At 47.1% G+C, this 27,103-nt stretch overlaps 1 protein-coding gene across 2 annotated transcripts in view; it reads right to left on the bottom strand.

Annotated features, from left to right (window-relative positions):
• The window catches only part of LOC144169204 (uncharacterized), a 215,640-nt gene that overhangs the window by 59,371 nt on the left and 129,166 nt on the right, over positions 1–27,103 (bottom strand). For both annotated transcript variants that reach the window (XM_077698246.1, XM_077698247.1), the window contains 2 exons: positions 20,856–21,063; positions 958–1,109 (listed from right to left, as the gene is read on the bottom strand). In XM_077698246.1, the coding sequence (XP_077554372.1) occupies positions 958–1,109; positions 20,856–21,063 (360 nt within the window). The remainder of the gene's footprint in view (positions 1–957; positions 1,110–20,855; positions 21,064–27,103) is intronic.

The following is a 27,103-nucleotide window of genomic DNA, read 5'->3' as shown; positions in this document are numbered from 1 at the left end:
ATTAATTCCGCTACAACTACAAGAAATGAAAGCACAATTTATTCAGTGGAGAAATATTTTTTTCAGGTGCAAAAAAGGCAGTGAGCTTAGGCTGTTTCATGTTTTTGCAGGGCGCGAGCAACGCCTTCTCCAATTTGACCAAACAGTGACTGCCGTCCCAACGCCTTTCAGAAGCTGCGGGACGGGGCAGACCACTGCAGTTTTGCCTCGAAGTGGAACTTGAGAGGGTAACGAAAGAAAGAAGCAAATATCCTATATCCAATAGGCAATTGAATAGCAATGCCGGTACACTTACTGCGTGTGAAGGAGTGCTTAGGTGCCTTGGAAGATTTTTCTTATTTTAATGCTAGGGAACAATTGAAATACCCCTTTTCTACAACTTGCATGAACGTATTCCGTGCAATGGGTTATCATGATTGCAGTGTCCACTCACATGCACCCACGCGAGCGAGCGCACACACGTACGCGTGCTCTCACACACACACACGCACGCACGCGCACACGCACACGTATAGACACAGACACAGGGAGCTAAGAAATTACAGCACTCGCTCCACACAGACTCTCTATAGTTGATTTGCTAAAATTATTTCAAAGTAACAACAGAGCATTGCGGTATTCGACACAACAAAATTTGTCGGCTTGCAGGCAGGAGACTGACTTGTTATGCATCTTGACTAACGCCTCCATTGGACGCGCGCACATTGTATCCTAGAAAACCTTGCATAAATATTCGTTTCCACAAATTGCGTTTCTGGGAATACACACATGATGAATAGATTATTACACTTAGTTTTGCTGTATAGAAGAAATTAACATGAATGGCGAATTATACTCTTGAACACAAGGTAAATAAATCTTTTTTTAGAGCCAGACGTTGCAACATAAAAAATCCACACATATAACACCAACATCATATCAGCCAAAGAGAAAAATACACTATTTCCACTTGCAAACCTGGAAGAGTTTCAACTGTAGGATGATGCAACCCCAATAGTCAAGTCTTCCAGTCATAAGTGTAATATTTGGCGATGGAGGCTGGAATTCCGGAGCATCTCTTGCACCAGTCGAGATGTCGTTCTCAGCTTCTACTCGCATAACAGCGCCACCTGTGCGGAATAAATGGTTCCGTTGGCAGTGCTTTCGTAAGCTCCAAGTGTTCTCCCTGTGGAAGTGCATTTCCGCGAACGCTCGTCATTCGCCTTGAAATACACAAATTCTTTAGACGCCTAAGGTGCCGTAAGGTGTTCGTCTTTGCAATTAACAAGGAATACCTTGTGGTCGGTGCGCTAATTGCCGTATTTTCGCGCATAAAAAGCGATCTCATGAGTGTTGATAATATGACTGGTGTTTCTCGACATTGGTACTTGCGCTTTTTTAAAGAATACAGTACATAAGAACGCGGTTATCGTTTAGAGAAATTAGGCACTTTACTCCCTAGGTTTTGTACGTGGCTTGTGTAGCATTTCTACCCAATTCCTCTTCTATGTGAACAACCACAAATAAGAAGTGTAGGTTACAATTGAGGAGTGTTTGGTTCAAAAACGAGAAATGACAGGCGAAAATCAGAAACTATTCATAAAAAACCGGAGGAAGGGAATAAGCTCAGGCCGTTCTGGCGAATCTTAATTACACTTTAATTCAGAAAGGAGTACACACTACTATAACTTGTGATCTTGCACGGATACACTGTGGAGATATACCATACAGTATACCATTGATTTTCACTACTATTTGAGATGGCGATGTGACCGTTAACTGGTTTAAAGCAAAAAATAGTGATGTCAAATTGTTTTGCCTCGTGCTCTCGCGTTACGCTCGTATAAAATAAGTAAGGCATTATTGCGGGGTTTTCTTCAGTAGCCGTAGTACAGAAATCTGTGACTCCCTTAAATTTATGTTTATCTCTTTTCGACCGAGTAAAGCATACATGTTCATTTTCAAAACACACCTAAATTATTTTTCTATCCGACATAGTTGAGTCTGAGATCGGCCAATAAACATTGAGTATGAATTGTCCTGGAATTGGTATTCCCAAAAAACCAAATTTGGTTTTATGAAGTGCTGTTTGCCTAAACGTTTTTGGAGCAAATAGCAAATACCAAAACTATGTCGCCGAAATCTACGTTTCTTAGATGTTGGTATCACACGATATATTTTGGAATTTACGGCTTCCGAAAGGCCAGATTTAGTCCGAACACATTTTGTAATTTCCCCAAAAAAGAATACTTCAGCTTTCAATATACAATGCACCAAAAGCCCTTTCTCTATTTTTGCATTTAGCGTGAACACCGTATTTGCACCATTCTAGCACACCACTCATTCTAAAACGCCGACAAGTTTACTATGAAAACACCAAAAAGCAGGTTGCGCTGATTATACCCCGCACGTGTAAACCCATGACACCTTGTAGCTGGCTCAAGACATTTTATTTGAAGCACAAAACGTAGGCAGAAAGAACCGCTGGTGTTTCATGAACTTCTTATCTAGCTGCTGCAGGATTCAAAACATGAGCAGGGAACATGCCAAGCGTTTGGTTTTTCAAGTGTTTTCGTAATTTGCTACGTGACAGGCTCCTCAATTTAGTGCTTTCTGAATTCCGCCATGTATTGAAGTTTTGAAAAACATTCATGCTCAGTTACGGTGAACGCTTGTATGAAAATATGGCTTTTTTTGTTGGCGCCAATCGCGCATAAAGTCTCCAGGACGAATCGTGTGTGTGACTGATGTCATTCGGGTCTCCTCGATATCTGCAAGGAAAATTACCTTTCACTTCAAGGACGCTTTAAAGTGGTGCTTCTTCGAGATAATAACAGCTGAACTAAAGTGCAAATTGCAGGGCAGCAACGCGTGGAACAGTTGTATAATACGTCCATTGTGGATTGCACGGGCCAAAATTCATCGAAGAGATTTCAAAAGCTTGTTTGGGTTAAGTTGAGCTGTATTCCGCAATTAGTGGTCATGACGATGCTTTTAAAAGGGTTAAAGACGATTTCGTTGCTCAGCCCTGTTGTAACGAGCACACAAGTATGAAGGCTATTTCTAGTGAAAAAATGTCGCGCTTCAAAAGTTTGCAAACAGCGTAGTATTCTGCAGAAAGAATTGGTTGCCATAGTTACATAAATTAAAATGTCAAAGCACATAATAACAAGTCAATGTATTTTCAGGGCAATCTTCTTACGGAAAAGCCGTACGCACACTCTTAAAAATTGCCGTACGTTGGCTTCACCACAATGCTCCAGAAGGGCCATTCAGCGTGGCCAAATGTACTCATCTGGCGAATGACGAGGTCAAGCATGCGATTACAATAAAAATGGTTTCTTCGCTGTCACAACAGCGAAAGGAGTGCATAGGCGCTGTTGTCACAGGGCATGAACTGTATTTTCAATAATCGCATGATTGACCTCGTCATTCGCCATATTCGCACACCTGGTTAAGCTGATTGGTAGTTCTGCATCGTTGTAGTGAAGCCCGCCTGCAGCGATCTTGAAGGGTGTAGTGTGTTTATGAACCTAGCCTTTGATAAATACAGCAACATTGCGAGACCACGGGAGGAGGCTTTGTCGACGGAATTTTATTACCGATCCACAGCCAAGCCAGAACAAACCGAACACTCTGATGATGATCGTTGCCGCCTGCGGAACAAAGATGAAGGGGACCAGTTCTGGCTGAGCAATAATGAGGCCTATACGTGCAGAGAAGCGGGGTCAAGTTCGAGCAGATACTCATAATGTGTACAAAATATCTACCGATCCTCTACTTTGACCGTATTTCAAGCATTTGTGCAATATGCACTGATGCTGGCAATATGGCAAGCTTGCAGCTGTGCCGCAATGCCGTTCCCGCACCCATTTATCCCAATAATGCCAGTTAGTACAGACCGCAGTCGCTAAGAGAGAAATTCAAGAAATTGCTTTCTAGTGCAGCTGCCAGGGCCACGGTGTCTTGTCTTTATAATTACCGAGTGTTTTCAAGCTGTTTAGGCACTAGTACTGTTGTTACCCATGGACATCCAAAGGAACCCTTTTCATCAAATGGACGAAATCGTCGCAGAACTCGAAAAAATTAGCTCTGGACAAAACAGACTCATAACCAATTTTGAAGAACGGATGAAGCAGCTCCTAAACACAGGAAAAAAAAACGTTGTCGGATCTGGGGAAGCGCAAGACTAACTTAGAATGCCATTTCCCCCACGAAATAACCCCGCCTAGTTTTACGCCGACACTACCGCAAACCAGCCACTTAGTTTCTGAACATTAAAATTGTCTGGGTGACGCAGAAAAACGGTCAAGCCACTATACCTTAATCTTCTATAACCTTTCAGAACATGCCGCCAAAGATAAATATAGTCAAATAGAACAACGTGTCGTTAAACACTGTCGTTAACCCCTGAGAATAAAAATTTACGCGGAGAAAATAGATGGAGCCCGTCGCCTCGAGTGCCACACAACTGACCGCTGGCTCCCGAGGATTGCGAGGTAGACGCTCTACAAAACCAAATAAAACGAGCTTGTAAATGCTCGAAAGTTACATGGAAGTGATTCCAGCAATGGTGAAGGTTTTTTCCTTCCGGTTCGCACTGCCCGCCTTTATTTATTTGCTTTCGCCACCACAGCCAGTGCGGTTTTCACAAATGATTCTCTTGCGAAACACAACTGGAAATATTTCTTCACGACCTGCATGCTAAACTTGACAACAACTTACAAAAGGACGGAATCATTCTAGATCACACAAAACTACTCGACACAGTGCGCCACCAACGATTACTCTGAAATCACCCAGTTTAACTTATACCCAACTCTACTAACATTGAGCGAAGCGTTTCTCACTAATTGTTTTAAATTTGTTTTTCCAGATAACCGTTCGGAATTTCCGCATGTCAAAAGCAAATGTTCCGAGTGTATCAAAGCAACATCAGGTGCACATTAAGCTTCGGGTGTAGGCTCCCTTGTATTTCAAATATACCTTAAAGGGACACTGAAGTGAATTTGTCAAGCTCCCTGTTTTGCTTGCACTGCGTGTACTGACTCAAATTAACACATTTTTCTTCGTTTGTACCTGTTGATACGTCGGTAGCTATTTGATAAAGCACAAAAGAAGAAAAACTACCATGCGAGGTCTCCGGAGGCCGCACAAACTAATGGCTGTCACGTCGGGAGGAGGTGCACCGGGATTGGTGGTGAGATGTTTGAGTGGCGCCCCCTGACTGTGACGTCGGCTTAGGGACTCGCTCCGCTGTCGTCTGCTACACACCGCTTGAGAGGGGCAGCAGTGCCTGTGCTAGAAATCGCCCGCTCTGATAGCTTCGTGCATTAAAAGCCATTCAACACTCAAAAGCCACTCGGCCATTCAACAGTATGGTGGCGGACTTCTTGGTCTTGTTAAGGACTATTGTACCAGCCAAGTCGGGATGCACAAAGATGCGGTGGTCAGAAGACCGAGGCGGGACCGGTCGCAGGTGCTGCATGCAGTCCTGTAGGCGTTGGAGGTACTCAAGCGGCTGGGGCGAGGAGGCCGAAGGGACGAACAAGTCCCCAGGAAGCCGCAGGGGTGCGCCGTAGACAAGTTCAGCAGTTGAACAGCCGAGGTCGCGACGAAGGACGGCTCGCAGGCCAAGAAGCACTACGGGAAGGTGATCGGCCCAGTTTTGTCGATCCAGACGCGCAGTGAGAGCACTTTTTAGCTGGCGATGGAGCCGCTCAACGATGCCGTTGGCACATGGATGGTACGCCGTGGTATGGCAGTGTTTTGTGCCAAGCAAGCGGCTGAGGGAAGTAAACAGAGTACATTCAAACTGCCTGCCTCGATCCGTGGTAACAATGCCGGGGCATCCGAAACGGCAAACCCATGCCGAAACGAAGGCTTTTGCGACCGTTTCTCCCGTGATGTCCGGAATCGGTACCGCTTCGGGCCAACGGGTGAAGCGGTTAATCATTGTCAGAATGTAGCGGCAATCACGAGAGGGAGGAAATGGCCCGACCAAATCCAGATGCACGTGGTCAAAGCGACAGCTAGGCGGCAAAAAAGGCTGCGCGGGAGTCTTCGTGTGGCGGGTCACCTTGGCTGTCTGACAAGCGAGGCACGAACGGGCCCACTGGCGGAAATCCGCATTGATGCTCGGCCAGACGTACCGCTGTGTAACGAGGTGCTGAGTGGCTCGGATGCTGGGGTGGCAGATGTCGTGGAGCGAGTGAAAAACAGCACGACGAAAGGCAGCCGGAACGAAGGGTCGAGGCGCCGCCGCTGACATGTCACACCACAGTGAGCCAGGAACGAACGGATGAGGCATAAGTTGTAGACGGAGGGAACCCGGGTGGTCCCGGAGTGCTTTCAGCTCAGGGTCTTCAATTTGCGCCTGAGCTAGGCATTCCCAGTCCACAGCAGATGCAGCACTGCCGATGGAGGTAATGCGTGAAAGTGCGTCAGCAGCCTCGTTGTGGGTACCTTTGAAGTGCCGAATGTTCATCGTGAATTCCGAAATATAGGCGAGCTGACGGAGCTCCCGTGAGACGTATTTGGAGGAGTTCGTACGGAAAACGTACGCCAGAGGCTTATGGTCCGTGAGAACGTGAAAGGGCTGGCCCTCCAAAAAGTGCCGGAAGTGCTCGATGGTGGCGTAAATGGCGAGGAGCTCACGACCAAAAGCGCTGTAGCGCGTCTCGGCAGGTTGGAGCTTCCGAGAGAAGAAGCCCAGCGGGTGCCACTCGGGGTCGATTCTCTGCTGGAGAACAGCGCCAATTGCAACGCTGGAAGCATCCATCATGATGCGAGTGGGGACGTCGATTCTAGGGTGGATGAAAAGCACCGAATCGGCGACGGCTTGTTTAGCAGCGGTGAAAGCCGACTGAGCTTCGGGAGACCAGGAAATCGCGGATGAGGAGCTCTTGGTTGTGCGCAGAAGCTGAGTCAGTGGATGCAGAAGTTCGGCACAGAATACTATGCTTGAGCCGCTGGTACGGAGCATCGTTCAAAGGTGCACCGATGACGTCTGGCACTTCATCAGCCAACTCAGGAGGCAGATTGCAAAGCAAGTGGCGAAACCTAGTAGTCTCCGAGGTGACGCGGTGCAGATCGAAGACGGCTTCGACCTGGGCGAACCAAACGTGTGGGTTCTTGCGCACGAAAGTGGGTAGACGGAGCTGTGAGACTGCGACGTCCGGCGGCTGCGAGGAAGCGTCCGGCAAGCGAGGGCCCGATGGCGCGAGGTTGCTTGGGTCGGTCATGTCTTAGTCCGGAGTCACCACTGTCGGGAACCGCGGGGTAGCAGTGCAGCGCAAGAGAGAGAGTACCAGCGTGGCAGGCTTTTGGAATCGAACTGCCAGTGCGTGCTCATGCACCAAGCACGCACAGCTCGTCTCTTTATTGTCGTCGTCTTTAATAGCCAGCACCTTGGCGCCGGATAAGAGCGCTGACAAAAGGGCACTACATGCTCAATAAATCTCCATAATGGTTAGAAGCTTGGTATAGAACCACGCCGCGCGTAGACACACAGTTGGTTATTTGGAACTCAACAGTTTTTGAAGCCCATAGTGCATGTCAGCATAATTTCGTGCCATAACAAAGTAAAGTGTTGGATACAGTGAAGTGAAGCGATACAGTACTTTAGAGCGTTACGCAAAGTTGCAAAAAACTGTTTTACATTACATATGATTACGGGGAATAGTAATGCCTTCTGCCAGAACCGACAGCCTCGAAGAGTCGGAATTTGTTTTGGGCATGTAATTACACTGTTGTCGGTTACTAGCAGCTGGCTGTTCTCTTTGTTCGAAAGATTGCTTAATACAGAAGCGGACACCTAGCTCCGGCTCTTCGCGCTCCGCACAGTACCCCCTTCGCAAGGAATGGGGTGACGCCGGTAATGTTTGTTCCACAACGGAATTCAAAACATTATTTTTACTTATGCCTTGAGGTAGTGTATGAGACTGTAATCTTGTTATGATAAAAAGTAGCGCACACGCAAAATCTGGTGCAAACAAACATCAAAAGTCAACCGAGCGCGAACATACAGCAGGGAGATCGAGCTCAAGCGAAGCAGACGACAAATGCGCGAATCCCTAAGCCGACGTCAGGAAGGCACGATTCGCAGCGCCGCCCGTGGTCGCTCTCACCACCAATTGGACTATGTCCAAGATTAGCATTCAAACAAGTTTCGGTTTTGGTTCTGCAAAACAACATGCTTGACATCCGACGTTATCGTTGAATGTGCTTTCTAGACATCTCAATATTCGCCATACCGCGCTTCTGCAATGTCTAAGATAAGCCTCCTGTGATGTAGTGCCGGTGGACGAAGAGGAAGAGGAGACCGAGCGCGCAGCTGCAACGAGTGCGTGCAGAAATATCGAACCAGGCCGGTGATCAGGGGACGCCTGTGACGCGCTGGGCTTGAGAGCGCGGCCCTGTGATCGTTTCGGGGAAGACCCGGAGCGCAACCGCTGCTGTTCCCGAGAGCCGTCCGCCGCTGATCCCGGCAACCCGTGGGCTGGCCCTGGAGCTGGTGACGCGCTGGGGGAGAGAGCGCGGGTCCGGATTCACCTGGAGGTGGAACCCTCCGCTCACACCCGCTCCTACGCCCTCGAGCCGTGACTCATCGGAAAGGTCGACGATGCCTGCCCGACGTCCCGCGGCTGGTTACGACGAGGCCTAGAACCGGTCATCGAGCCAGCCTCGCCGTGACGTCCTCGTCGACTCCGCACGCATCGGGACTTCAACACTTCGAGGGGCTGCGACAAAACCCCGTAGGCGTTTCCTTTCGTTATTGCGTACATTTCCGTTAGCCTCTTGCCTTTTTTAACGCTAATATCTTTCGTCTCGCGTACTTGCTTTCGTGCCCTAACTTCTGCTTCTTCCATGTCATGCATAAAGCAACGTTACTTGCACACGCACTGGCCACTGACTCGTGACTTTCACGCCAATCCTTGGCCCATTGATTACACCTCCCAGGACGGCCTATATTCGTAACAAGCATTAGCCGATGCCTACACAGTGGATAAACGCCCTCGTCATCAGCGCAGACGCTCAAATTCTATGCGCTTTTACCCAATATGTGGAGCTTGCCTCAGTCATGCCTGTATCGTAAAAGACGTGTTCGAACCAGGCCAAAGGTCTGCTGATTATGGACTGTGCCCACTTCCCGCAAGCAGTCGGTGCTTATGTCAACAGCACGCCATTGAGAACTCCCCACCGCGTCAGTGTTAGCCTACGCGCGGTCTGAGAACTCGCTCGTGGAGCAGTGCACGTTACGAACCAAAACTGGCGCACTCTGTATAGAAATAATCGGCCGAAAACGAAAAAATTAAAGTACAATTAAAATAAAAATTTACCCTCGAGGATTAGAAGTTGCGACTTGCAAAATAACACTCCTAGCGCTTCAGACCACTGGGACACCGGCCAACGGTGCCGGAGTTGGAAATATCCGGTATATAATGTATAACCAGTTTAAACATTTATTTAGCTTTAGCATTTCAAGCAGCTTAGATGACTATTTGTTGTATAGCGCTCGTAAAGCAAGCGTCCTCCAAATTTACACAATATCTTAAGTCTAGCAATTGAATTTTGTAGACAGAAAATGGTTCGCAGATGAGTCGTCGTGCTGCTGACGACTGTGCTTGTTCAGCCAGCGCAAAATAGTGCTTCCTGCTACCTAGTTGTACGCTGTACGGCAAACGTTTCAGCTGAATTTATTTCCTTAGTACCTATATTGACTTAGCTGACTCTTCTCTTGCCTTCAAGTGGCCTTAGATTTTCCTACTAGCGTACCAGTCAGCGAAGCGTCGCATGTGCCCTTGAGCAGCGTTTGTGTGGAGCGACCTGGACTTGGAGCTTGATACAGTGTAGAAAACAACAAAGTAAAAAAAGCCACATTCTTCCATTCACAAACGTGTCGTGGCTTAGTTTCAACTGAGCGAACGAATGCGACGACCCTTCGGCAGCCGGCAGAATAAACGTTGGGCCGACTGACTCTGTCAGAAGGTTAGCGAGACGTGCAGTAGCGCAGTCAAGCCAAGTCATCTCCTCCTGACGTCACACAAAAACGCGAAAGAAAATGGGAGATGATGCAGAGAGGCCGACAGCATTTTCTAATTGATTTGTGTACTAAATAAATTCGCGCAAGCGCACTCAGACTCGTCGAAACATGGCATATGAGCTCTGGACTACAATTTGCGCTAGTAATCCCGCAATGTTTACAAATCACTTCAGTGTCCTTTTAGCGATTCAACCCTCAGCGTACCCTGAAAAGTTCGCATGTTTGCAGATGACTGTACCGAACGGTAAGTAACACTGCAGCCAAGCTACTCTCCAGGAAGACCTTAACCGCCACAAGAACGGTGCGATAAATGGCTTCTGTCTGTTAAACCAAAAAAGTGCCAACTTGCTTCATTATACCTCCTTAAAAAAATCATTTTCTTTTGTCGTGTAACATCGTGAACGACCCTATACAGTCACAAGCATCCTCGAAATATCTAAGTGTTATATTGTATCTCGATTTTACTTGGAATGCGATAGAATGATTCTTATGTCGCATATGTCGCATCTGTATAGGGCCATGCAGGGCTAAGCTCTCCATTTCACATAAGCAGCTCCTTCGCTCTCTCCATTGTACATGACGGTTCCCTAGCAATAAATCGGTAAAAGGTTGATTTTTATGTTGGCAGTGTGCCGCAGTCCATCGTTTGTCACAGGGATCTAGCTGCGATAATAGACCATGGGAAATTCTCAAAGTAATTCAAATGTTTCTGCAATTACGCACATTCCATTTTCTCATTTGGATGCAATTAGTTCGTTTCTGCTCACATCCGATGACATTCTCAGTGTTTCAAAGCGTGGCATTTGCATTTTGGCCCCTTTTTTTTAGTCAATGTGACCAAATATTAGTGCAGGCATAAGTTCCGGGTGGAGGGGCGGTTTGTTGTGATGGCGTCAGTGCTGGCCACTTTGCCTGCCGAGCGTACGAGCACCAGCGAGGCGTACAACAAACGCCACTGCTCAGGAGGGGCGGTTCTGAAATCCCGGTTTTTTAAGCGACAGATATTTAGAAGGACCGGCGGCGTTCTGTCAAAAAACGAATGCACTTCGCCATACAACGGTTCGCCCACCAAGAATCTCTGATCAGATCTCGGGACGCACTTCACATGCGTGAAACCAGACGTCCATTGTGTTGAAACGGTTACTCGAAAATCGCGAAAAAGGAACGAAGAAGGAGTAAAATTGCATGCGGCTTATCTCATAACGCATCGGTATACATTTGAATCGGTGTAGATGCGTTACCTAATGCGCGAAGAATCGCCGATTGGTTCGTTGGATCGTCATTGGGGTCTGTGAATATTTATCGATCGATTGGACGTTCTTTCAGCGAAAATTGGGCGAACTTTTTGCTTTCACGCTTCCCTCAACTTTCCTTAGGAAGGGATGCTAAATGTGTAGTTTTAGTCACCGCTGTACATCGCTGTTCTTCTTTCTACTGCGCACTTGCCGGCGCGACACACGATCCCTCACATCTTTATGCCTGAATCGTGACCTACAGGTTACCTGAATATGTTACTATCGACTTCTGAAATGTATTTTGGGGTGAATTCTATTGTACCAGCAATCTCATCCCGCAAGAATTATGAAATTTTTTTCACTATCACCGAAACTACGCGCGACTAGAAATCGTGCATAATTGTTTCCTCTCAACTCAACCACAGACAACGTGACGAAAGCTGCGCGCTCTCTACCGGAGAGGGGGTGGCCGCAGGCATTGTCTTCGCGGGCCTTTGATATATCAGAGGCCGCGGAGTTATCTCCTTTCCTCCGCAACGTGGATGGGCCAGTTACTGGTCTGGTGCAACAAAAGTGCAAGCATGGCTGGTGCAACAAAAGTGCAAGCATGGCTACCTGCTCGCGAGCCAGCGCACAGGCTAATGGGGCACTTTTGAAAAAAATAAACGTTTGTTGTCGAGTGGCCTGCTGGTTGAAAGGGTACTATTGTGTTTGTCACTCAAACTTCGCGAGAATTCAAAACACAAACTAAACGCCAAAACTGTGAGTACAGGTTCAGGGATCGAAGACGTTGGTTCACAACCGACGATGACGGATCTTCACACAGGAAATACGAGAAATCAGCCGCGAACTTGACTAGCGACAGCCAATACGAAACCATGGCCGCACTGACCTTTATTTCGCCATGCCAGGGGTGCATAATGAATAACTGAAGAGAGGCACGATGCGTATTTACGCGTCTTTCGCAGCGATTTGCCTGCTGATCCCTTCATGTGCACGTGTGATATTTGGCTCAGATATTCCTGGCGGAGCAATCTAAACGTCGCGAAGGTGTACTTGCACTGCCCAAAGAGTGTTACAACCTTTCTCTTTGGTTTGCACAGCTGACGTACTTCGGTACACTCTTGATGATCACGGCCACATTTGAGGTTGTTAAAAATTTGGTTACTTCTTTGGCGGGAGTAACTACGACTCTCGTTTCCCGTGCGGAAGCATGGGAGCGCTTGTAATTCAGCGTGGGAGGAGGCCGACCGCTGAGGGTGGTAACGCCTTCAATTATTCCAGCGTGACAAAATGCGGGGGTGTCAATGTTGCGTGGTAACTACTTCACCCATGCTTTACAGTTCGCTATACGGATGGCATAAGACCGAAGATTGTGGGGAACCCCTTTGACGAAGATGAAAAGGGGCCCAAAATGCGAGCTAATCGGCCGCCGATTGAAGTGATGAGCTCTTATAACCCAAATTTCCGGGTCATGGGTGTAGAGTTACGGGGCGTTTGGCGGATTGGAATCTCCGGGTGGTCCTGCGCCTCGCCGAGGTTCCCGCTCGGAAACGGCGGATCCTTCAGAATGGGAAGAAGTTTGAATAATAACAGTCACCCATGGCCGCGAGATGACATTTGTGATGACATCACCTTGCATATATGCACCTAAAGACAAGCACTGCAATGTCACCACAAATGGAGATAAAATAGTTATTGTAGCCGCGGATTTCTACAAGATCTGCACAGTAGCGTCGATATCCGGGATAATGTTTAGCAAGGAACTAGTTCAGAGGAGGTCGACATCCCACTCATTAACGACAGAAGAACTAACGAAGGCTTTGAAAGAAATGCACGGCGGTAAAGCACCTGGCGAGGGTCAGACAACAGTAGACCTCTTGAAAGATGGCGGACAAATTGAGCTAGAAAAACTGATAAACAAGTCTATGCATGCCCTAATGACGGCGAGTGTAACAGAATCTTGAAAGAACGTGAGCATCATCCCAATTCATAAGAAGAGTTACACGAAGGACTTAAAAAATTACAGGCCTATCAGCTTACGGTCAGTCGTCTACAAGTTACTTACCGAGGAAATCGCTGACAGAATTTCTGCCACCTTAAATTTCAGTCAACCAGACAAACAAGCAGGAATTTGTTGAGGCTATTCGAAAATGGACCAAATTCACACGATCATTGAGGTGATCGAGAAAGGCGCGCAGTATCCTCAACCCCTAAATATAGCCTTCATAGATTATGAGAAAGTATTTGACCTCCTACAAACCTCAGCAGTCATTCAGGCATTGCGGCATCAGGGTGTAGACGAGCATTAAGAATACTAGAAGATATCTACAATGGGACCCCAGCTACAATCGTCCTCCACAAGGAGAGCAGTAAAATACCTGTAAGGGCGTCAGACAAACAGACACAATTTCTCCAATGTTATTCAGAGCATGTTTAAAAGAGGTATTCAGAACATTGGATTGGGAACAAGTTGGCGTAAGGCTTTATGTAGAATACCTCAGTAACCTCAGATTTGCTGATGACGTTGCCTTGCTAAGTAACTCGGGGGACGAATTGCAAAGCATGCGTTTAGCACTGGACAGAGTAGAATCGTGGGCGTGAAAAGTAATATGCAGAAAACCAAAGTAGTGATCAATTACCTCGCGTCAGCACAGCGGTTTCAGATAGGCGAAGAGGCAGTGGAAGTGGTAAGCGGATATATCTACTTAGCCGAAGTGCTGGCCCCGGACCAACCATCAGGCAAAGAGAAGGATAACAATGGAGTGTAGTGCATTCGGCAGGCATTCTCAGATAATGAATGGCTGTCTACCATTGTCCGTGAAGATGAAAGTGCATGATAGCTGCATCTTGTCGGTAGTCACGTACTGGGCAGAAACTGGGATGCTCGCTAAAAAGGTTCTACTTATATTGAGAACAACTCAGCGAGCAATGGAACGGAAGATGATCGGTGTAGCATTAAGGAACAAGAAGAGAGCGGAGTGGGTCAGGGAACAAACGCGTGTTAAGGACATATTAGTAGAAATTAAGAAGAAGAAATGGGTGTGGGCAGGGCATATAATGCGGAGGCAAGCTAAGCATTGGTCTTTAAGGGTTAAAGAGTGGATGCCTAGAGAAGGCAAGCGCGGCAGGGGGCGGCAGAAGGTTAGATGGGCAGATGAGGTTAAGAAGTTTGCTAGGATAAATTGGACGCAGTTACCACAGGACCACGAAATTGGGAGATATATTGGAGAGGACTTTGCCCCGGTTGGTCATAGATAGGCTGAAGATGATGATGGCTGCGAGGCATGCCGGACTTCAGAGGCAGGGGTGGTAATCACGAGGAACATATATCCTTAATTAATCTGGCAACGTAGCGGGAAGTCGCCTCTGCCCTTAAAGAGACGGTTTCGTTCGAGTCGGCTCAAGCAGACATTCGCAACAGCAGCAGCGGGGTGTGCGTTTATGCAAATAGACAAAAATCGGTCGTTGGCACGAACTTCTCGGTTGATACAGATGCTTATCGCCTGCGGCTCATGGGGGTCGAGTTCGTTCTTGTGAATGTGGGACACCGAGACCAGTTCATGGTGGGTGATCAGCCATTTCTCGCCCCCGTTAATATGATGAATGAGCAATGATGGACCAGCGGGTGCAACTTCATTGCTTTGCCTTCGGCTCCTCCTTCGAGGATGTGCTTCTGTGGTAATGGCGCAAGTCGCTGTGTAAGTTCACGGCTGTCTCGATGAGGAAAGGGGCTCTCGGAACAACGATGGTGCACTGTGGACTTGATATTTTTTTGTTGTGGTGCTCATAAATCTTAATATTAATGTTTACGTTAATATAAAGCTTTAGGTAAATTTAATTATAAGACGCTGCTGAAATATTCGCTTGACAGTGAGGGAAAAAGTCAGGGAGCTTTTGACAAAATCGAAACTAGTTGGTTGGGCTTCCGGTGCTTTGAAAAGTGTCAAGTAGGACTTTTTATTGTTTCGTTCGACTCGTCAACATGCCTGTTTTATTAGGATTGGAATTAAAAAGCGCCAAAAATGGTAGTCTGCAGGGCGCGGGACCCAATGGAAATGTGGGAGTTTGGAATTGGTCAACAAAAGCAAGACTTCCGATATCAGTGCATTCGTTGTTGCGAAAACGCCTAAAAGGAGCTGAGTATTGGTATAAATATACTGTACGCTATCCGCGATGCTAATGTCATCATAAATAAAATATTGATGAGATACTCAAATTAGCCGAGTATTTTAGCACCAAACTGTGCTCTTCTGCCCCTGACTCAGACACAAGTTTTCCGATAACTAGTGGCGGTCAGGTGCCGGCGGTTAGGACAGATGAGGTAGCAATGGTGCTCAAAGCAATTAAGGAAGGCCAAGCTGCAGGCGATGACGGCATTACGGCTGTTATAGTGTGCAGCGCAGGGCACAAAGTGCTAATAAAGGTTGCAGCACTCTTCTCGCAGTGCTGGAGATCTTGGATGGTGCCAAAGGTGTGGAAAAATGCGAATTTAGTTCTCTTTCATAAAACGGGGTTGCCAAAGAGCTTTAAAATTACAGTCCCATGAGACTGCAGCCAGCTACCTAGAAATTATTTACACAGGTGATTCTCAATCGTATAGCTCCCACTTTACACTTTGAACAACCACGAGAACAGACCGGTTTTAGGCAAGATTTGGCACTTCAGACAATATTGACGCTAATAAGGTGAAAGAAAAGTTTTCAGAATATAATACAGCCCTGTATATGGCTTTTAGGATTATGAAACAGCATTTGACGCAGCGCCCACATTAGCAGTAATAACTGTGTTACGTGAACATGGCGTATACTAGGCATACGTTGCGCTTTTCAAAAGTATTTACTATGAATGAACGGAACTACACAACCCCTTCAACAAATTGCAAGTTTTCTATGGGGACCGGGCAGCCGTTGTATGGCACCACCGTCGCTTGAGCAAACAGCGACGCCCGTGGCGAACCGTCTGTCAGTGGAATACCGGTGGCGGTCAGCGCAGCGTTATTGTGCATGGCTTTCTGTCGTTTTTCTGCCATGCGGCTTGCAAAGCGAACGCAACCCCGCGTGCATTTTCCAGATCGGTAAATCTTGAGTGTGGATGTGACGTTTAAGAGGCATGCCATGTCTGGTATTAACGCCCATACTCAGTATTTACAAATAGCAGACGACGCTCAATGCGCCAAGCTGGAAGTCAAGCTGGAAGAGAAAGTTCGTTGCTTCATGCAATTTTTTCATGCCTGCATGCAGTTTCGCGAATTGAGGAGTATATTGCCGCTAAATGCTCCCACAAAGCCGGTGTGTGCAACCGATCTAGGAATGCTGCGGCGCTGGCCTTTGGCAGTTGATGACGAAACGGCGCCGAAGTCGTGCAGAAGCGAAAGACAGAGTTGGAGGGTGTCTTCGAAGATTTACCTCAAAACAGAAATTGTGACGGACGACGCTTCCGTATCTTCATTACCTACGGTTGAAACGTGTTTAATTTCCCAGAAATGCTCTTACTACAGCCATCGGGAATCATTGATAGAACAAATACTGCATGATAGTAGAATGTTATTGCTTGTCGTGGAGAAGCATTGCTTTACAAGACTTACAATGGTTGCTGGCTAGGTGGTAAATGGTTTTTCAAAAACCAATTCCTGCGTGGCTGAAGGACTCAAGACAGGAGGGTGCCCGAAACCTGTACTCAGCTTCACAACTGAATGCTGCGGTCGGTTTACAAGCTGCCACCTACGCTTGAAAAATCACGCACACCTCCGTCTAACGACGATGATGGTTTATCGCAAAGCTCTATCGTATGGGTTTCCTTGGTTGTTTTCTGTATTTAAACTTTGACTAGTTGAGCGTCGAATTTGACCAGCACGCAGTTGGGTTTTTTGATCAGAGCGTCTTTGACTTTGACCATTTCCCATTCGATTTCGCACGAAGAAAGCTTTGTGTTCAACCATCATAATCATTAGACGGAGGGCTAGAGGATTGTACTGTTCAATTTTGAACTTCTCCAAATCTAGACTTTTTCCAGCGTGTAGGAAATGTGTCTGTGAAGGAGGACTCGGGCTCATGCACCCATATTTGAGGCAAATAATCTCGCGTTTTTGGTGTCTTCACCCGGCATTACACGATTTTTTAGGTACTCTGTAAAGAATACTTAAACATTAAAAAACACCGGCTGACGTTAACTCTGCCACATTTTTTAACTATCGGTGCCAGCCTTTATTCTACGCAGGGGGCAAAACGGGAAGAGGAGGAGGGATGGTTTGTAGCTTAAGCTGTTGAGTTGGTCAATAACTTTGGCTCTTGATAAAATGACCACCACAAATGTGGGATTTCCACTTCGGCTTTCAGGCTCCCATGCTGTCACACTGTCGCTCACCAAAACCGAAGGTACAAAGCTCACGGGTACAGAAAGTGTAAACTACCGCAACATTTCTACGGCTACACGGTAATCCATCTCGTATGCAGGTGCCTTTCTATTTAAAGAACACGTATCGAGGTATCCCAGCGATAAGGCTGGCGTGGAAACCGTAGTCATTGAAACCAGTGAAGATAATTTAAAGTGGTGCAAATGAATTCTAATATTGCTAATAGTTTTATTCCTACTCATATCGCGCGGAGCCAGGCGCAGAGTGCTGCAAAAAGCGCTCGTGTGAAATGTAGCCCTTCCCCAACCTTACAAGCATCCAATGAGTTTGCTTAGCCCTGAGTGCATTTAAGAAGAAAATAATACTAATAATAGTAGTTTTATTCGTACTCAGAACGGGTGGAGCCAAGCGCAGATCGCTGCAAAAAGCGCTCATGCCATTGCAGCCGATACCCAACTTTAGACGCATCCGACAAGTTTACGTAGTCGTTACTGCATCCAAAAAACCAACACATCTGTTTAGACTTCGTTTCATCTCACGTGTCTGCTCACAACGCCACCAAAACATAGAAAGCACCGAAGCAAGCACGACAAAAACAACGGGAGGCTGTAAAGTCCAATGCATCGGCTCATTCCACTGACGAGGGGAGCGCCGAATGGTGGCGCCACCCGTCCAGCTGCCCGGTCCCTATACAAAAGAGTGTCTGACAAGGGAGCACAATATACCAACAGTTATTTACTGCCCGACTGCAGAATGTGTTCAGAAACCTCAGGTGAAGGAAAACAGGGGTTGTAATCCGCCTTTTTCAGTGCGCCGTGGTGGACTCTGGTGGGACCACCGTGAATCAATATGAAAGGGGAGCAAGTGGGCGGCTGCTGCAGCGGAAGGAGAAGCAATGCTGGGTTACTGGTGTGTATTCGTTTTACGTGACTTGCACAGCCAGCCTAAAGCTACAAAAGTAGTAACTATGCTGGAAGCCGTACTGTTTGAACGCACGTTTTGTTTCGCAGCGGTTGTGCAAGTGTGACTACCGGAGGTTGGCAATCGGAGGCTGTGGCCGCGGTTTTCACACGCCGTTTAGGTTTGTTTTCCAGCTCGTAAGAAGGAGGGAAGGGAAACATGGGCCTCTGTTAAACAGCAGCATAAACGCAGACACCTAATGAGGCCTTTATAAAAATTATTGCTTGAGTCTGGTATGTGATTTCAGCGATTCAGAACATTATATGTGGCTGCAGATTTGTTCAATCCCGCCGTTCTTTTGGTCTGTTTATATCAAAACAAGCATAAATTCATGTGAAGGTTACTTTTGTGAGCGGTTTGACCGACGAAAGCGAAGTCGAAAGCAACCTAATCAACCGAAGGTCAAAGCAACGTACTCAGGAAAGTGCTTTTTTTGGGTGCATTTTTAGTCGTAACCGCACTGCTTCATCCTACTCGCAGGATTACACTTTCTTGTTGAGAAGAACTGTCAGTTTGAAAAGTTCGTATTAGTTTATTTCTTTTAAACAGCAGAATTATCACGGACAAAAAAAGTGCTACACAGGAACAGCATTTCTACTGCAATGGCAAGCTCGTCGTCGTTTGGATCAATACATTTTTCAGCAGCAGCGATCACAACAAGAAAAAAAAATCATCAATTTCCGCAATCACGTCAGGACAAAAAAATCTCCAAAAAGGATTCGCACCACCACATTGGAGCTGTGCTGTGTTTCTGACGCTATAGACCACTGGGCTACGGCGCAGCAAGGGACCACACTCGAATGCCGCGGACACGAAGCTGACGCTTAACTTATGTTTTGCACCTGCCCGAACAGTTTTTTTTATAGTATTGCTGACACACAGTTGATCATTCTTTGAATAGCGTTTGTCCACTAACGGAATCTGGACCCCCCCCCCCCTCCCCCATGCACGAATACCTGAAACCCATTGACTGTGTTGGTTATTCGGCCAAGAAATACGATCACAAATTTTTATTGCAAGCAGATCGCGAGTCTACCAGTCGAAAAAAATGTGCTCTTCATACTTTTGTTTTGCGCTTTACGATAGAAACATCAGGTGATTTTGATTCTTCGCTTCCTAGATGAAGTTGAGTACTCTCCTTACGGACGTAACGTGCCTTACATTTTCTACAAGCGTGCCAGCGGTGTACGCATATGGAGCTTCGAAGTCAGCTAAGTTTCACTACACGGGCTCAGTAACAGCAGCAGAGAGCAATGAGGTCACCCCAGAGCAGACCGGCCGACACCTGCCAGACTGTTTCTTGCCTCCACCGCGAGGGACATGCGCATCAGCAGCAGCGTTATGAAAGAGGCGGAATAACGGGGAATATCTCAGCCACCTAATGTTTTCAGATGACATTGTTCTGTTCAGTCAAACCAGAAAGGATTTGTACCGCATGCTGTCCCAATTGTGCTCGAAAAGTACTGCAGCATGTTTGAAAACAAACACAAAGAAATCGAAGGTAATGTTCAATCAGCATGCTAAAACACGAGAATTTGGAATAGGTAACGAGTTGTTGGATATAGTAGGCGAGCATGTGTAGCTTCGCAAATCATACCTGCTGATCCAAACCATTAAAAAGAAATTACCCTGAGAATTTGCATGGGATGGGCTGGTTTCGGTAACAATTAAGATATCCTAACTTACAAGCTGCCTCTTTCCCTCAAGAAGCTGGTATTTATTCACGGCGTTCTTCCAGTAATGACGTACGGGGCAGAAACTTGGCGTCTTACTAAACGGCTTCAAAGGAAACTTAGATCGGCATAACAGGCTATGGAGAGGAGAATGGTTGGGGTCATGCTGAGGCACAGGACTCTAGCCGCGTAGATTAGGGAAAAGACTAAGATGTAAGACATTGTAGTTCAAATTGAACGAGAAAATCTGCATGAGCGGGCCACGTTATGCGCATGAGGGTCACCTGGTGGACCATCCGTTTAACACAGTTTTTCCAAAAAGTCCTAAAACGATATTGAGGTCGGCCACGCACTCGATGGAGAGATGTGCGGCGGAAATTTGGGGGGAGAACATGGACTCAAGCTAGCATTCCATAGACGTAGCTGGATATCTCTGGGAGAGCCTTTCGTACTGCAGTGGACGCAAGCAGGTGGGGATGATCATGATGATGATGATGATGAATAAGAAAACCACGAAAATATCATAAGCACAATGAAGAGAAAGATGCGCAGAAAGGAATATTTCTGCCTAATTATTTCAAGAAAGAAGGCCTTGTCAAGTGACTTACCGGCAGCGTCAAAGAAGAAGCGTGTACTTCTCACTGGATCATTGTCAATCTGACACTCGAAAGGAGCGTCCACTTCATCTTCAGCGTACTTGATACCCAGCGTGTAGGTGCGGCCTTTCGAGGTCAACACTGAGGCTCTAAGGTCCTTATTGACGACGCGTAAGTACCTTGTCTCAATGCATCTTGGGCCCTCGGGATTCCATAGTGTCTGAAATAGGAAATTTCTTCTATAAAAATCGATTTGGACTACTCGGCGAATGACATTAACAGTTAATAAACTGTAATCACACCCTTTCAGGATAACGTAACGGGAAAGAAGAAGCGCTGCTCTGAGGAAGCCTTACGCAGCGGCTACAATGGGTTTTCCTCAACTACAATGTACAATACTAGAAAAAAACAAAATGGCCTAAAACGTTTTAGGACATAATTTTAATTCAGTTCCTTATATTTAGCCTATTAAGCATTAAAACAATAGCCTTAAGGGTTCCATTCCGCACGAAAGCACAGCTGCTGTTGTTGGCTCATCAAGAAAATGGTAACCGCCAAAAAGAGCAAAGAAATATAAAACACATACGTGATTTCATACCATATGAACACGCGTCTGCTCAGTACCAGCCTGGTACTCTAGCAAATGTGCTATCTCCGCGCTTCAACGGCGTTGTACGGACGTTTTTGTTGTCGTTGCTGATTTCTTCGTGGCAAATACCAACACCGTCGGTATTACATTGCCTATTGCGTTAGATAAAAACTTCGACGCAGGTACTGTCCTGCTGCTCCTCCCTGCCCTTATGCGCTCGCTAGCCTTACCGCGTGCTTCCGTCCGGAGTACTGTCCGACAGGCAGGTCCTCTTGCGGAAAATTATGCAACACGATTTGCAATGTTCGTATAACGTTCGGAACAGCCCCTGGGATGCGCAGTTTCTCAGGTCATCCGCGGTCAGTCGCGTGCCGGCGAATACGCCTGGAGCTTCTTTATGCGAGATAGCACCTCCATAAGATTTGTCCGGACACTTTTCACACGCAGCAGTGATTACGTATCTCCGGTACTACAAAGACGTGCAAAAACGCCCTCTATACGGCCGCCACCGCAGGCAATGGCGGGGCTGCGCCTGGTTTGGGCGGCCACGCTGCACATGCGGATGCCCATCACCCGATCGATGAAAAGCATAGGGATCCGGTGTGCAGTGGTGTGGGGTGTGGTTTCGTGCGTGTATGTTGTTTCGTGTGTGATGCCGTTTAGTTTATGTGCTTTTGTGTACCGGAATGACAGTGCTGCGTACCTGGGTGCATGAAAAGTAAAGTACACGGTAAATAGTTTTAAGACATCCCACGACGACTAAGGGGCTTTTACGCATTGGTAGAGACACTCATGCAAGGACGCGCTGGGAATAAACACGTCCTTGGGTTCCAGTTTGCCTGGCATGAAGTACATGCCTTAGAGTGCTGTTTATTTTGAAGTGTAGGTCGACTGCCGGAGCTAGCGTCGTTAGAAGGCTAATATAATTTTTTCGCAAAAAAAAAACGGGCTAATTCATTCGCGCTTAAACTAGGCGCATTCGTCGCTGTTTATGCCAGCCATATTTTTAATAAAAATTAGACAAACATTTTATCGGTCGTTGCGAATATAATAGATAAGCCCGCTACTCCCGCACCCCCCCCCCCCTCACCTTATCTAACAAACTCCATACACAACCCATATTGTTCACGTAATGGAAGGGATCTTAAGAGAACCGAGGTGCCAAGTAATGTCGAGAAGCTTGATGTAATATGTCGAATATAAAATTCGGCATACATTATATGAAGATTGAGCGTGAAATAGAGCGCCAACGCCGGTGGTGCTGCACCCCGCATGACGGCCGATCCGCGGGCTGTGCGGCTCCTGCACGGGCGACGGGTGGCTTTCCCTCACGCATCCGAATTACCAAATGGCGGATGGTCTCGCAACTCTTAGCTCTCGATGCGAGCTAAATAGAGGAACTTAAGACACTCCAAAGGCCTCCCTACTGCCTCCCATTGGGAAACCGCGGCTTACGCGACAGACAATATGGGCGGCGTTCCATATACACACTTAGGGTATAAACCCGGCATCGGGAGCTTTGAGGGGCAGTGCACTCGCTTCGCAAAATTCACAAAACTGCAATTATAAAATATAAGTTGTAGAATAGTGCTTGCCGCGTTATAGCCGATAATGAGTGCACATGACCAGAACACGTGCACATAAGAGCACAAAACCCTGGTCCTACGCAACCTGTCGCATGTGCCAGTGTGTTTGCTGACGTAACTGGCGCCATGTGACGAAGAAGGGAAAGCTATCAAATGGACGGGAACACGGCATTGGCAGAAAATAAATTTCGAAAGTAATTACGCCAGAAGACAAAACACGAAAGCCAAAAAAAAAAACGCTATAATGACGTGGCAGCAAAGAGGGTATTTGGTGTCGCCAGTTTCTTGCCTTGACACCATGTAAGCAGACACAAGGGCCCTGAAGAATTTTATTTTACAGACGTCAGATATTGGTAATACCTAAGGATACGGAAGATCGATGTAAAATGCGTTGGTTGATTCGGTGCTCTTTACACCTCTTTACAGAAAAATGAAGCAAGGGCACACAGAAGAATAGATGTTACGCTGGTCACGATGCGAAATGTAATCGTTTCCTGAACTCGATATTATCAGGAGCATCTAAAACGATCGGCAAGCAAGAGTGCCGGCAGCACTCCTTGACTAAAAAATATTTCATTTTATTTCTGAACTTATGCATCAAGTAAAACTGAGTGACTTGAGTTGGTATAGCATCTTAGGAAAAACGATTCGCAGTGGGACGGGATAAAAAAATTAAAGCCGTTCAACTCAACGTGCAAGCTGTCGAAAGTGCAGAGCAGCAATTCCCAGTAATGGGCTGTGGCGCCGGTTCTAACTGCCTGCTGCTACCCATCACACTCTTCGCCTTCCTGACTAACTCATATATTGATGAATTGAGCGCAGGTTTGTCCAATGCAACTAAAATTTCCCGTTTTCGCAGTGCTCGCGCGCCCCTGCCTTGAACAGCGCGAGCGGGAATTCTGCTCTGTCTTTGTTTCTTTTCATCTCCCGCGTTCAGGCGCCTTGCTGGGCAGTTTGGAACAGACAGTTTCTGGCGGCCACTTTTTTCTCTTACTATTGTAAGACCCAACCCAACATGCGTCAAAAACTATGTCAATGCGGGTACTGCTGGTTGATTACTTGGTTTTGGCCTTAAATGTACCGGCAGTTTTTTTTTTTTTTTTTGCGGTAAATAGCGGGAAGATTATGACATGCGCCACGGTTCGTGAAATTCGAACAGTTATGGCGATATAAAGGGCTTGTTTTGCGCTGTTTCTGTGGTACACCGTTGCGGTTACGCCGTGGGGTTCTACTTATGCCCGTAATCTTTCCTCGCCACCTGATTTCGGTAGTGGCGTGACATTGAACTGCGTGACGGTGAACAAGCTACGACGCTAAGGCTACGACGAGCTACGACGCAATAAGTAGAGCCCCTAAAGCGCTCTGCCTTTCAGAGCCCGCTTGCACAACGGTGCAAGCATCGTGTCACAGCACGCCTGTGTTCCCCTCACGATGCTACACCCGACGAGCGCCATTTAGGTCACCGAGAACCATATACCCTGTGTGCATATATGGCGCTCGTCAGCAGTAGATCAAATCAAACGCAAAGTAGGTATATAAGTTTTTTATTTGCACAGTGCCAGCTTCAGTGTTTGTACTGTTCATCGTACGCCACCTCAATGTCTTCGTCGAGCGCTCACTCACCGTTGAAGGCCTGCACTACAAGTTCTTATTCTTCTTGTTCTTCTGTGCGACTGCACACCCGCATGGCAGCGCGGCGCGCTTCCGGATAGGCCGTCGCTTTCCTGGGCTTCGGTATTTTCTTTGGTCGCCCCATCACAAACGTGCGCGAAACAGAGTCGGAGAGAGTTGTGCCGTCGCCGCGGCGGCGCTTCTGTGTTTTATCAACGCAGGCGTTTGCCCCTAGCAGAGTCTTTCAATGCTTTGAAGGACTCTGCCCCTAGCAACGAAGAGAGAGTGACGTCAGGAACAGGCGACAGTCGTTGTGTCGGGGACGTTGGTCGCTGAAATACTGATTGACACATGAACTCGGTATTTTTTGTATTCTTTTGGCGAGTCTCTCCCGCGGCGCACGCCCACGCGCAAGCCTGGATATATATAGGAGACTAAGCGCTTGCGCTGTTAGCTTTTATTCTTTTTCTTAACAAAAAGCTCATTCTTATGTTGTAGTCTCTACTTCGAAGTTTTTCACAAATTCTCGCTTGTGATTATACGCGGTGTCGTCATTCAACCCCCATGGTTACATGCGCTCGGCATTTTCTTTGTATTGTTTCTGCGTATGGACGGTGCAACGAAGAGCTTAAACAGTTCTGCGGTTAAACTAGAGTAGGCGCAGCCGTGGCGCATACACACGAGTTTTTTTTTTACAATGCGAATACTTTGTATGAGCAATTACGCACATGCGCAGCCGTACAGGTACTCAATGATATGTAGCAGCATAAAATAATGCACTGACAAGACAAGAACAACAAGAAGACGCGTAGGCGGGCAGGCGGGCAGGCGGGCAGGTATCTTGGTTATAGAGGTTGTTAAATCCCACGTAGGGATGCGCCCTGCTTTTGGAAAGCAAGAAAAGAGTACTACGATGTTGGGAGCATGCGGTTAGCACAGCGCTTCGTGCGTGAGATGACGAAAAAAATGTACTGGCTACGAGAAGTCTGAAGAAGTCGCTCTTTGCCGAGGCTTGTGTACTTTTACCTTTATGGCACCGTGAAACGCGGGACACGCCCGGAATCTTCCGCTAAAGGATAGAGAGCCTCCGCTTCGAAGAAGTCGTCTTCGCAAATTAATTACGAGGTTGCTAAAGGCAGCAACCGAGCTCTATCAAACCCCGTCATGGTCTCCGCATCACTTGCAAGAGGCCATTTACCCGCTCGCAAGTAATGAAGCCCGCCTTAATGCGCTTGTTGACAATAATAAAGAAACACAGAAAGGTGGCGATATCGAGCGAGATTTTACCAACCCCTTGAAGTATAAGGAAAGCATATGCCCTTCCCTAAAGCGACAGCCCTCAGTAATAAACGATATCCGGGAGCCCAACGTAAGAGTTCCCGAGAGCGGGATTCCCTGGAAACCACTATCTCTTCAACCACGAAGCACCGTATTTGAAGGCGTTTACACTGCATCTAATATGAACTGGAACTCTCACGTGGGCTCCGCGCACTGACATCGCCAAGAAGCGCTGCCGACGCCAGAACTTCCTTGTCTTTCTGGGGAGCCACGCGAAGGGCATGGCTTTTAGGACCATTTTGAGGCGGCGATTTACCTCACCCGGACCTTATAGACACCAAGATATTTCGGTATTTAAGGTCCTACCAGACCGAGGATGCAGACAGCACCATTGAGCGGGTTCGCCTCAACAAAAGAAATCACACTCAAACCATGAAGATGCTTATCGACTGGTTGGGACGCACGAAGCTGCTTGGAAACGACCACATCGACAGTCAGCTCACCGTTTTTCCACTTGAGCTGTCATCACAAGTGTCACAACTTCGAGAATTATGCAAGTAGGTGCCATTGAATTCGCGTTCTCCAATACATGGTGTTGCGGCTACAAAGTACGCGGTAATAACGAATCGCGTTTTCATACCCTCGCTGGCAGATGGCTTGCTAGGTCTATACCTTTAGCCAATGCCAGCGGCAGCACCAAGACAACAAATTCAGAACACCGTGTCAGGGGCATGATGGTGTTATTGAAGGTCAGGTAAAAAGCAGGGACAAAAATGTGAGCTTATGAGCGTAGTTCCAACTCTAGTGCTTTATCAAAACAACTACCACCTAGAAGTGCTCAGTTACCGGGCACTTCGGCCTTGTCCGCCGGGTTTGCATAGAGTTCTGTAGATTCGCCATTGAACGAACAACTGACGTGCCGCCTGTGCGATCATTACAGTCGCAAAGCGGGGATTGCTGTTCAGTATATTCAGCACAGGAAAAGCGAAGACACCTTACAAGGAATCACAGCTGTGTTAGATGCGCAAAAAAAAGGCCAATGGATCGTTACTGCAATACTATGGCGCGCGTTATGTGCTACACCTTTTGAAACGTCACATTACCGTTCTTTGCGACATTTGGGAGAGATTGGTGACCACAGCCCTAAGGTGTCTGGCTCTGATAGATAAGCTGACGTTAGGATGTTTCGCAAACAG

The sequence above is a fragment of the Haemaphysalis longicornis genome, unplaced genomic scaffold (genome assembly GCF_048455015.1).
Source record: "Haemaphysalis longicornis isolate Haplotype H1 unplaced genomic scaffold, Haemaphysalis longicornis Haplotype H1 scaffold_2, whole genome shotgun sequence".
Lineage (NCBI taxonomy): Eukaryota > Metazoa > Arthropoda > Arachnida > Ixodida > Ixodidae > Haemaphysalis > Haemaphysalis longicornis.
Note: the sequence above shows the minus strand (reverse complement) of the source record. Positions and strands in the feature narration are given on the sequence as shown.